This window comes from Lolium rigidum, chromosome 1 (genome assembly GCF_022539505.1).
Source record: "Lolium rigidum isolate FL_2022 chromosome 1, APGP_CSIRO_Lrig_0.1, whole genome shotgun sequence".
Taxonomy (NCBI): domain Eukaryota; kingdom Viridiplantae; phylum Streptophyta; class Magnoliopsida; order Poales; family Poaceae; genus Lolium; species Lolium rigidum.
The window spans coordinates 151,082,655-151,095,040 of record NC_061508.1 but is presented as its reverse complement, the minus strand read 5'-3'; the positions used below and the strand labels follow the sequence as shown (position 1 = coordinate 151,095,040).

Sequence of the window (12,386 nt, the reverse complement as noted above, 5' to 3'; positions counted from 1 at the left end):
TGTTGTTTGCAACTTAATACTTGGAAGGGGTTCGGATGATAACTCTGAAGGTGGACTTTTTAGGCATAGATGCATGTTTGGATAGCGGTCTATGTACTTTGTCGTAATGCCCAATTAAATCTCACAATATTCATCATATCATGTATGTGCATTGTCATGCTCTCTTTATTTGTCAATTGTCCGACTGTAATTTGTTCACCCAACATGCTATTTATCTTATGGGAGAGACACCTCTAGTGAACTGTGGACCCCGGTCCATTCTTTTACATCGAATACAATCTATCGCAATACTTGTTCTACTGTTTTTACTGCAAACAATCATCATCCACACTATACATCTAATCCTTTGTTACGAGCAAGCCGGTGAGATTGACAACCTCACTTGTTTCGTTGGGGCAAAGTACTTTGGTTGTGTTGTGCGGGTTCCACGTTGGTGCCGGAATCCCTGGTGTTGCGCCGCACTACATCCCGCCGCCATCAACCTTCGACGTGCTTCTTGACTCCTACTGGTTCGATAAACCTTGGTTTCTTACTGAGGGAAACTTGCTGCTGTACGCATCACACCTTCCACTTGGGGTTCCCAACGGACGCGTGCTGTACGTGTATCAAGGGGTGACACAGCGGCAACCCGATGCTCAATCGGTGGTAGGCGCGTGCTCGGGGACGTGCTTGGCGTAGACGTGCGCGGGGTCGGTTGATCAGACCGACGGCGGCACGATACGCGCCATGGCGTGGACGATGCGCAGATCGGAGCCGATGGCGCTGCAGAACTGGACGCCTATACTGCCGGATGCACGGCTGGAACGGTTGGCCTGGCGTTCGGTACGACCGGCCGGGGCGCCGGTCCAACCGGCCTGGGGCCCGGACTGACCAGCCGGGGAGCCGGTCCAACCGGCCTGGAGCCCGGTCTGCCGGCCTGGGCGCCGGGTGACTGGGCGGAAGCCCATGGATAGCAGCCCGGTAGGCACCGGTTCTGGGCCCGGTTTGGTCCGATCCGACCCGGTCTGGAAGCCGGTTCGGCCGGTTGTAGCGCCGGGTAAACCGATCAGGTGGCCGATCTGCCGGTCGTGGCGCCGGCCCGTCCGGTGCTGAGGCCGGTCGGCCGGGTCGTGGCGCTGGCCGCCTGACGGAGCTGACCGACGGCGGCACGATACGCGCCATGGCGTGGACGACACGCAGATCGGAGTCGATGGCGGCGTTGTCGATGTAGTCCCGGTCGATGGCGACGAAGACAGATAGGCGATGGAGACCGCGCGAGCAAGAACAGCCTGCTGCAATGCACGTAGGGACGCCCCGTGTGCGGCGCGTGCGACTGTGCCGTGCGGTTGATGGCCAGTGCAGGTCGATGCCGTTGTCGGAGTAGAGGCGCAAGAGAACGACAGCGATGGGCGACTCAATTCGATCTATGATCGGTAAACCAAAAAGGAAAAAACGCCGGTCGAGCGACCGGCGACGCAAAAAGAAAACCAATCTACATATGGAAAAAAAGAAGACTTAAGGACAGCGGATCAACGGATCGACGACGAACCCTCATACGGATTGCGCGCCCCCGGAGTAGATCATGGAGACCGACCTCCCCGGAGGCGGCGCGGCGCGGAAACCTTGCGGCGGCTAGGTCAAGGAGCGTGCCGCTTTGATACCATGTTGAAGGATATAGAGAGAGAGGGATATGCGGAATATGTTGGATGTATTATTGAGCCTCATGGACGAGTATATATAGGCGTACATGGATCATCTTGGAGTGCAAGACAAGACATGATATCTATCTCTATTCTAGATTAACTAAACCGTACGTATACTCTAACAGCCACGTCAAGGAACACGCTGCCAGATTTTCGGTTAACACGACTAAGTTGGCCAATTAGTGGATATTGCAACAAATTCTCGCAAAAATATCGGTTTCTTAGGGCATCTCCAGCGGCGCGACGCATTTTAATATCCGCGAGTGTCCGTTTGCGGCGCGCTGCGGACGCAAAAATGACCGTTTTTGTCCGCGCGTCCGTTTGCGTCTGGGGTCTGCTCCAGCGGGCAACGCATTTAATTTTTTTTTCCTTTTTTCCCTCTTCTCCATTTAAACATAGTTTCAAATATAACATTTTGAAACATGATTTTACACAAACTAACACATAGTTTGGAACATGGTTTACACAAAATAACACATAGTTTGAACCATGATTGACACAAATATAAAATTTAAAAAAATAGAAGCTAGTTGTGTTGATTTCCGTATGTTCGCTGCCAAGAAAGAACATTCAAGGGCACCCAGTCACCCAAATTGGAAAATCCAGCGGGAGGAGATGGTGCCCTTGTTGGTTCTACCGATGAAGCGAACATCCAGAAACCTCGACTACTGGCTTCGTCTGGCCCGTAGCCAGATTCGCTGCAAAGAAAGAACACTAAACGTTCTAATTATCGGTGTCGGAGCCGGAGTCGTCGGTGTGGTAGTGCCTGCGGCAGGCTGTGTCGTCGAACACCTTGACGATCATCTCGCCGTCCCCCTCGTAGAGGAAGGTGAGCGCGGCAGCCGGGCTCGAGGTCGAGGTCACGGGCGAACTTGTCCCACCCCGTGTGCGGGTACATCTTGCCCTGCCCGTCGAACAGGACCTCCACGGTCCGGCGGCGAAGTTGCGGCTCGGCCTCCCGTAGCTGCAAGTGCGCCGGCTCGACGCCGTCGACGAACTCGGCGAACTTGTCCGGTAGCCGCTTGATGACGAGTGGGTCGTCGTCGATGCGGAGGAGGAACTCGAATCAACGCTCCTCCTGCGAGGACGAGGAGGGCGCAGGCGACGGCGAGCGTGGGGTCGTAGCTGCTCCACCACGGCGGCCCCTGCCCCGGCCACGGGGGCACCCAGGGCCGCGGCCTCGACCGCCTCGCCGGCCACCAGGACCGGCCATGGACTTCCTCGCGGGCTTGGCTGCGTCGCGAGAACACCTAGGCGGCGCTACGGTCGAGCTTTGTGGCGGCTAGGGTTTCTTTGGAGGAGTGGATGAGGAAGAAGAACGCGCGCCCCCTTTATATAGGCCGGCGGCATGCGGTGGCCGCGGGATGCGTGGCGTCGCCATTAACCTGATTGGCGGAGGTGGGCGGCCGCTCGGCAGCCGAGGCGTCGTCGCCATTAAAGTGGCGCAGTGTGCCGAAGCGATGCAGCGACGCAGCTTTGCAGTCGCTGGCGCGTTTGAGAAGACGCATCGACGCAGGGTCGCTGCCAGGCGGGCCAGCCGAAGCGTCCGCCAGACACGAGCATACGTCCGACGTCCGTCCGCAAAAACGCATCGCTGGCGCATATTTGGGCCAGGTTTGCGTCTCCGCGGACAACCCGGTCACTTTGCGTCGCCCCGCTGGAACAGGCTCCAAACGTATTTCCGGTCACGGCGGACGAAAACGGTCGCTGAGCGTCCGTTTGCGTCGCGCCGCTGGAGATGGCCTTACAATTTCGCCGAATAGTGATGGGTGTGTATGAACTTCCCCGATGGTAACACGGTGGATTCTTTTACTGTAGCATTACTCTGTTTTATCCCACACACTGACACACCGATTATACGGTATGTTTTTGATTGATGGATGTGCATCTGCCGTGGCGTCGGATCTGAACTGCCGATTGCCGTACTCAGTTGGGAAACCGTTCCCTGAATCGGTGCCTGCCCAATTTCCCCCTTCCCTGTCCCCTTGTCCTCAGTCTCTGTCTCCTGTTGTACTCCTTCCTACCCAACTCGCTCCCCATTTCTCCCCGCCTAGGGTTTTCTTCCCTCCCAAAACCTCCACCGCGGCCATGGCCAAGATCAAGCAAGGGAAGAAGGACGTCGACTCCTACACCATCCGCGGCACCACCAAGGTCGTCCGAGGTACGTTTTACCACGCCCCCTTCCCCTCCCCTCCAGTCCCCCGCTGAGAAATCTGACCGCAATGTCCCCCGATTCGAACAGTGGGCGACACCGTGCTGATGCGGCCGTCGGACACCGACAACCAGCCGTACGTGGCGCGGATCGAGGGCATGGAGACGGACGGCCGCGGCAGCGTGCGGGTCAAGGTGCGCTGGTACTACCGCCCCGAGGAGTCCAAGGGCGGCCGCCGCCAGTTCCACGGCGCCAAGGAGCTCTTCCGCTCCGACCACCAGGACACGCAGAGCGCGCACACCATCGAGGACAAGTGCGTCGTCCACTCATTCAAGGAATACACCAAGCTCAACAATGTGGGGGCCGAGGACTTCTTCTGCCGATTTGACTACAATGCCGCCTCGGGCGCCTTCACCCCTGACCGTGTCGCCGTGTATGCACGCACATCTTTCACCATTCTATTTCTTCTGCCGCTTGTTCACAGTCTAGTTCCTCAATGCGATTGCAATTTTTATCTTATGGTTCCATTGTGTATCCTCTTATTGTGAAGCTACTGCAAGTGCGAGATGCCCTACAACCCAGATGATCTCATGGTGCAGTGTGATGCGTGCAAGGACTGGTAAATCCCTCCATAAAACTTGTTACTTTTTTTTATAATCCCTCGATAAAATTGATTCTTTTTTGCGAATTATAAATGTTTCTTTTATGACGACTGCTCCATACATAATCATTACATATTCCGGTCTAATAAAGCAAAACCAGTGTCTCATGTAACACACTTGTTTTGTATACATGTTTCATATCTCATTTATGTAGTAACTATTTTGATCCCCCAAGTATGTTTGGAAATGTGCCCCTTTTCCTTTTGGGACATGGAGAGATGGCGCAAGGATTTCTAAACTGTCCTACATCTCTATGCTTTTTTATTAGGTGGGTCCATGCCCTCTAGCCTCAGTGTAACATAATTCAATTCAATCAAGCGAATGCACTATCATGTAATGTTCAATACTTAAGCTCGCCTGACAAGGCGCTGCTACTCCACCGCTGTTCGCTGCAAATATGTCCTCTTGGCTCTCCTAGCTGGGTCCTCATCAGTCAAAACCAGCCCCCTGCTCAAGTCACCAGCAATTCGGTTCACGGATGGGAGCCAGAAATTGGGGTCACCACTTCTGGTTGCCACTCTGTTCTGACTCCATCACTTTCAAGAGCTGGCTCTTGTTACCCTAATGCTCCCTAAGGTTGTCTGCTGCGGATTTTGTCATATTGGGCTTGGGGTTTGCTTTTCGTTTGTGGGTGAGCTGCACGGCTCCAGGGTGCTGATGGGCTGTCTCTCCATTCTGACTGTACATGGTGGACTGGTCATGTACCTTACTAGTTGCTGTACATGTACATTACTATTTACATCCAAATCAAGTATGTGTCGATGACTAGGGGCCAAAGTACCTATTCTTCGGCCACTTGATAAATTACAGACTATTAACTTCTTGAGCATTCATCTCATTCAGAACAAGGTGGAGCTGTAGTACTTAGGTGCCCACTATAGAGCTAGAGGCTAGGATGTTCTTGAGCACTAGATTCTTTTGTCGGGCAATGATCCAATGACCTGAAAGGTTTAAGAGGCTTTCAGGAAACAACTTGTTGCCATGGATGCTTCATCAGTCGTCAGCGTTATCCAGTTCTCTCTGCGGCATTTCTCTAGTACTTGCACTGCACGACAGTAGGCTTGGATGTCCTGTTTTGTATTCACTATATATGATGTAAGGTGTTTTTGGTTTATGCCCTACTTTTCAAACTAAAATGCTGTCTAGCCAAATAGTGATTGGCTAAGGATACGCATCTGTAAAAGACCAATGTTTTGACGCTACCAAAATCTTCGTGTAGTCCATCTAGGCAAAATCAATCACACCCGTAATCTAAGATTCAAACTTCTGTTGCAGTCATAACAAAGGATTACAGCATTTTTCTAAGATGCATTATCGGCATGAAGTTAGAAGATTTAGGTTTTTCCCTGAAAACAAATCTTGATTTGCATATGCCATACCCTGTTCCCTTGTTAGAGTATTCGTTTGGCACTTTGTTTCACCATGTACCATGTTCAGTTTCTTTAGTGCTCTAGAATTCTAGGTGCCATTAACGGGCAAGTAAAGTAGAGAGCTTACGAAGTGAGACGGTATTCACTTGTCTTGCTACCCCCCACCCCCAACCCAGGAAAAAACTTAAAAGGATATCTGTATATCCTTTCACTAGATGGTGGTCATATCAGGACAGAGGGCCTTTCCAGATAAATACAGAGATATCAAATTTTGAAACAAATCAGCTTAATTTTCTTCTGTTCTTTGCATGCTGTGATTTTGTCCTGTATTTGTATGTTACTCATATCCTGCGGTGGGCAGGTTTCATCCATCTTGTGTGGAGATGACCATTGAGCAGGCCAAAAAACTAGATCACTTCATGTGCTCAGACTGTGCTGAAGAAAATGATGAAAAGAAACCTTCAAATGGATATGAACCAAATGAGCTTAAGGTAAGCTCATATTTTATTCATTATAAAAAGGTGATTATTTTCCATTCGTAATTATACAGTCTTTTAGATTATGTGGTCCAATTTATTTGGATTCCATCTGTGAAAACAACTTGCAGCTCAATATTCGCTCTCTCTCAGACATATGCTCATTTAAATCATTGATTGTAAATTATTTACAGACATCTTGTGTGGATTTTTATACAATTTTTAAGATGATTGCTGGATCTCTTCCTGATGCCACCCTAATATGGATCTTTTAAGGATAATTCATTTTAAATCCGTAATTCCTTCCTTTTTTGTCGTTGGTTTATCTGTTCTGTTTCCAATAGTGCCATAGTGGAGACATTTGCGGTTGATCAATGGCTGGTAGAAAAAGCCTTTAGCTTAGCCTGTTTCTTCAATAAAACGTTTTTTAGATATGTTTAACTCTAATAAAGAATCAGTAAAATAGAGGTAGTAACTCATGATATGCAAGTCACTAAACTATCAGCCTCCGAATTATACAATGTTATAAATCTATCAACACTTCGGATTTTTTATAGACAGTTAGGTACTAAATTGTGTACCCTTCCCTTAGCATTCCATTAAAAATTTAAATACACATTTTTGTAATGTATATTTGTTCTGTTTTCTGTACTGTAGGCTGAACCCAAAAGACAGAGGAGGTAATCCACTCTGACGGCAAACATCTATCGTTGAATCTCTGTCAGCCCTTGCTGCTGCGAAGGTCGAGGTGTACAGTGCAAGAGAAAAGTGTTTGCAGAACTCGTGCTTCGTTGTTAACGTGTCGACCATTATGTTGTGATCGTCTGGAATAGTTTTGCTCAGTTTAGTCTTATATGGCATGCTGTTCTATTGTGTGCCGGTCGTTTGGTAGGGGAAAGAATATCAGTGATGATTTACCATCTTAGATCATGCGCTTTGTGTGTGTTAACTTGATTCCTTTTCCTTGTCACTGATAATTTAATTCTCATGTAGTCTTTTAGATTTATATTTATATAATTGCCGAGTCATACATGAAATGTTGCTGATGCCTACCTCTCAAATATTCTTATTCTGCTTTCGAGAAGAAAATGTTCTTATTCTGTGTTACAAGTCTCTGGATCTGCCTTGTTTCCGCAAGGCTGACATTTGTGTTTTCTTTCTGATGAAATTCCATGTGCCATTGTTATACCATTGAAAAAATTGACTAGTTTGAAATATGCGGTATGTTTCAAGTGTATCACTGTACTCAAATTTTGCAAAAGTTATTCTGGGTTAAAAGTCTCTAGCTCTACCTTGTTTCCGCAAGGCTGACATGGTGTTTTCTATCTGATGAAATACCATTGTGCCATTGTAATACGATTGCAAAATTTGACAAGTTCGAAATATGCGGCATGTTTTTCTGGTGTACTACTGTACTCAAATTTTGCAAAAGCTGCAAATGTGCTATTGCTGTTATACGATAGTCGAGTGTCCTGCTGCCAAAGATACAATGTTTGCCATTGACATTCGTCTAAATTCCTCAACTCGTTCTACATTATGAGCTTAAACACCGTTTGCAAATACCGATCTAATTAGATTTTGGATAATGGGATGTCAAAAGAAAAAGTGTACGATGCTGGGTGGAAACTGACGACGATGGACGGTTCATCGCGTTGTAGTTATCATCAAGATGGGTACCACACCATACTTTGCAGCTCCCATAAAGCAGAAACAACGTTCTGAATTTGACAATGTCCAAAAATGTTTGCACCAGCCGGGAATCGAACCCGGGTCTGTACCGTGGCAGGGTACTATTCTACCACTAGACCACTGGTGCTACCTGATTAGTTCCTAAATATATTATATATAGAACTTAATTACTGTGTTTTGGTAGCTTACAAGTAGGTCTTTCGACCACCTAGCGACGACTACAAACACTGACGCGAGCCGAAGGCGCGCCGATGTCCTCGCCCCTCCATCACCGAATCCGGGCATCTTTAACCGAGAAGATTGCAAGATCTGCCCTGGAGTTCTCTGAGTACTTGACGAAGCAAACCATCCCAGAGCCACCGGATGCTGACTTCCTGAAGATCAACCTATATGGAGCTTTTCTTATAAGCCTCGGGCGACGGCGGATGGGTGCGTTTTGCGTTCGAGATGACATAAAGGGTTGTGGACCACTGTGCTGGAAGCCTTGTTCACCTTGCTAATCCTCTACATGCTGAAGCTGCTGCCTGCACCCGTGCGTTTCAGTTTGCTGACAGTGTAGCTGTGAGAGGAGTTATCTTAAGTGTTGCTCATACACTATTTCTGCAATCTCGTATGTTTGCGTAAAAACAATCATCAATGGAAAACAATATTTCGATGTATGAAAGCATCAAAATTTGCAAGAGGGAGCCGGAAACAGCCGTCAAGTTCTCTTTTGGTGCCGCTTGCTCGCTTCTCTCTTTGGCTTATGGGGGGTATGGTCCAAACTTCAAAGGTGGGCAAAACCTATTCAAGGCTCATTGCGGGAGCGATTCGCTCCCGCCTGAAGCGATCGGCGGGTGGGCCGACCCATTAGCCACAACAACAGTAGATGGTTGCCAGCTGGTTTTCTTGTTGATTCTGTCGGTTTCGGGATGTTTCTAGAAGCTTCTAACCCGGTTTTCCCAACTTAGTGGTTTCTTCAGGTTTTTCGGGTTTTACTTGTTTTTATTTTTCTTTTACTGCTCTCGGTATTTTCTGTTTTCTTTTTTTTTGTACATTTTCGAAATTGATTTTTTTTTTCAAATTTTAAAATGTTCTAAATTCAAAAAATGTACAAATTTTAAGATGTCCGAAATTTAAAATGTTTGAAATTTTGAAATGATCGACATTTAAAAATGTTCAAATTTTAAAAATGTTCGAATTTAAAAAAATCAAACTTCAAAAAAATGTTTACTTTTAAAATGTTCATTTTTAAAAATGTTTGAATTCAAAAAATGTTTAAATTTAAAATGTTCAATTTTCGAACGATTTGTTTAAATTTCAGATTTTGAAAATATTTTTCTAAAGGAGAAAACAGAAAATAGAAAACCAGTTGGGCCGCGTCGTTGCGGCCCATGAACATAGGCTTCATGCTGGAGGGACCATCGCTCCCGCTTAAAGCGGGGATTAGGCGCTCCCCCAAAGATGGTTAGGTCTTACCTCGAGAGCATAACATCTTGGGATGTTCATAACTCTGTCAAGGCTTGGTGGGCTGATTTGACCAACCTAAGTGGCGCCCGTCAAAAATCTACTGCTTCGGTTCATCAAGCTACTATCTTGGGAGATTTGAGGTGAAGGAAACATCAGAGTTTTCTGAAACACCTTGAAGATGGCGGCCACAAATTTCGCCAACATTATGGGAGGCTGGCAAGGCTGTCTGAGTGGTGCACAGCCGGAGCTAAATTTGAGCTAAGTTATGCCGCGGGGGTAATCGCCTTTGTATATTTACCTTTCGATTGATCCTACGGGTTTCTATTACCTTGTCTAAACATTTTCGTAATTAATTAAATTAGGTAAAGCTTTTGGCCCCATTTTTATATGTGGATTTTCTTGAGACTTGAGAGTGTGAAAGATTTTACTGCTTTAGATCCGTTTTTTTTTTTTGCTATTCCTGTGTCAAAATGTAAAGATGGAAAAGTTTAGGAGACATACTAAATCCAGGAGGGTTTTACTTTTAGTGCTAACAAGTTCAGTATTCCCGATTCGTTTGTGCGTTTGTTGCTTGTGCAATAATCTCATGACGATGGCTTGATGGGACACTTTGGCATTCACAAGACCTACTTGATGATCTCCAACCAATTCTATTATCATCTATTCCGTTTTAATTGACTCTGATTTAGTACAACCTACTTGATGATCTCCAACCAGTTTTAATGGACTAAGATGATAATACTACCTATGTTCTATTTTAATTGACCTTGATTTAGTACAACTTGCACTAAATCAGAGTCAATTAAAAGACAACTGATAACTGCAAGAACACAGATCAGTTGTAGCTAATTTCAAAATAAGAGTATCAAACCACGATGTGCTACTAGTAGTGACCTTAATAATCCTTGTTACTATTTATCTAAAATTACTTAAATTTGTCTCAAATTTCAAGCGAAGGATTTAAATAAAAAGGTTTTGCAAGGTATTTTGTAGAGTAAATAACAGAAACTAAAGAATGTAAATGTGACTAAAGATTGTGTTTGGACTGCGATAAGACTAAAATATTCTTGGGGGTTGTTGGTTCCGCCACTAGTATTAAGTAAAGACACAAACTAGATAACTCATATCTTATCCCTTGTTGTATGTGGGAAAGGCTCGGAGTTGGAATATGTATCTCATAACACATCCCTGAATAAACACCACAACAACCTTAGGCAAGCCACCTATTGGTCCATTACAATTAAGGAATTGACCCATGGTTATTTGTTAAGCTTGCGAGTCCCTTCTTATCCCCCTCTTCCGTACAATAGTGCATCGCACACAGGATGTCACTTCCCGCCGTATGCACTACCAAAATTTTGACGGTAGTTCCCTCCTGTGACCCTTAGACAAATATTACATGGTCGACATTATGCAACATCACAAGAGAAAACTAACATACGATCACAGTGCAAATGTATAAATTATCTTAATTCATATAATAATACTACTAGTTTTTCTCCATCTCCCCCAAGAACGGGATGAACTACTCACACATGGAGACAATCAAGAACATCATCATAAATTTGCATATAGAAAAGGGATAACGGTATGAATCTAAGTACAAACCCACAACGGTAATGGAAATTACAATCTAATGGGATGGAGAGAATGAAGATGGTGATTCGTTGTGGATGATGATGAGGGTGATGATGCCTTGTCCTCCAATGATCCGGGTAGCAGCGTGGATGAGGCCCCTTCTTAATCTCCTTTCACATCTCTTCTGGGGCGGTGTTATGGTGTTTCTCATGGCGTATATGTCTGGATCTCAGATCCGTCTGCGGAAGGTGAAAGTATTTGACGAGGCGGTGCTTCTGACGGGTGGTACGGGCGGAAGGTACGGGCAAGGCCCCCGTACCGATGCCCGTTGAACTTACAGAAGGTTGCCCTCACATTGTCCTTTCGCCTAGGCGCATTATTAAGTGTAAAAATGATTTTTATCACGTCAAAATGCCAGGAAATGAAAATTTTCATTCATATTTCATTCTTGACTTAATATTTAAAGATCCTGTGTAGACAAGCATAAAAGGGCGCGGTAGCGCGGTGAAATACAAAATCCCTACCACTACTTAATAATAACTTAATGAAATAACAGTACGAAAACATGCTAAAAATGCACTCACAACGAAGGGTTGTCTGCCACAAAGCTAAGTCCAATACCAATTCCCATCACCCCATGGTATTTACACTCATTTAACTATTCCCTCTGCAACTTGGAACGATATTAGCATGGATTTCATGTCAGGACTACCTAGAACAAAAAACGGGAGGGTATTAGCATGGGGTGTGACCTATTTGTACTTGTTCCTCCCATTTAATACATACAAAATTACACCATAGGGCTTCCCCCTAAGGTAAAGGTGTCAAAAAGGGAAGGGACTTCACCTTTGTCATCGTTGAGTGTTTCTGTAGGATGGCTCATTTCATTCCATGTCATCAGAGTGATGAATCTTCAGACATTGCAAATTTGTTACTTGAGGAAAACTTTTAAGTACAGAAAGTTCCTAACACCATCATCTTCAACCATGATGTTTAATGTCTAAGCTAGATTTGGAACACATAGTGGGGCAAGTTCGCAGTGAAGCTTCTCTTCTCCACAACTTTCCACCCATAGATCGAGGGACAAACGAAGATGGTCAACTGAAGCCTATCCACCCTACTATGAGTGATGATCAAGAAAATCTTGAAGGTAAGGGAAGAACGTCTTCCTCTTGTGGAGCTTGCCTACAACTGTGCAACACACTCGGCGACAAGGAAGAGTCCATTCCAATATGTCCAATACCTCTACAAGAAAGAACCACTATAGATGCCTCCAAGCGTGCCGATTGTGATGCAGCCCCGCTCAAGGACGGCACCACATCATGGCC

General features: G+C 46.0%; 1 protein-coding gene and 1 non-coding gene across 2 annotated transcripts; one reads left to right on the top strand and one right to left on the bottom strand.

Annotated features, from left to right (window-relative positions):
- The first annotated feature begins 3,684 nt into the window (after positions 1–3,684).
- LOC124682579 (chromatin remodeling protein EBS-like) lies at positions 3,685–7,379 on the top strand. Its single transcript, XM_047217234.1, has 5 exons — positions 3,685–3,843; positions 3,925–4,267; positions 4,385–4,453; positions 6,228–6,357; positions 7,000–7,379. The coding sequence occupies exons 1-5, from the start codon at positions 3,771–3,773 to the stop codon at positions 7,024–7,026; spliced, it is 642 nt and encodes a 213-aa protein (XP_047073190.1). The 5' UTR covers positions 3,685–3,770; the 3' UTR covers positions 7,027–7,379.
- Positions 7,380–8,087: 708 nt separating this feature from the next.
- Positions 8,088–8,158, bottom strand: TRNAG-GCC. Its single transcript has one exon. It is a non-coding gene; the product is annotated as a tRNA-Gly (tRNA).
- Between the last annotated feature and the right edge of the window lie 4,228 nt (positions 8,159–12,386).

What these genes read in the sequence shown, in the direction of transcription:
- LOC124682579 (XM_047217234.1), top strand. Translation starts at nt 3,771, where the DNA reads ATGGCCAAGATCAAGCAAGGGAAGAAGGACGTCGACTCCTACACCATC. An exon ending in ACCCCTGACCGTGTCGCCGT is followed by an intron (nt 4,268 to 4,384) that starts GTATGCACGCAC and finishes CTTATTGTGAAG; the next exon opens with CTACTGCAAGTGCGAGATGC. An exon ending in ATGAACCAAATGAGCTTAAG is followed by an intron (nt 6,358 to 6,999) that starts GTAAGCTCATAT and finishes TCTGTACTGTAG; the next exon opens with GCTGAACCCAAAAGACAGAG.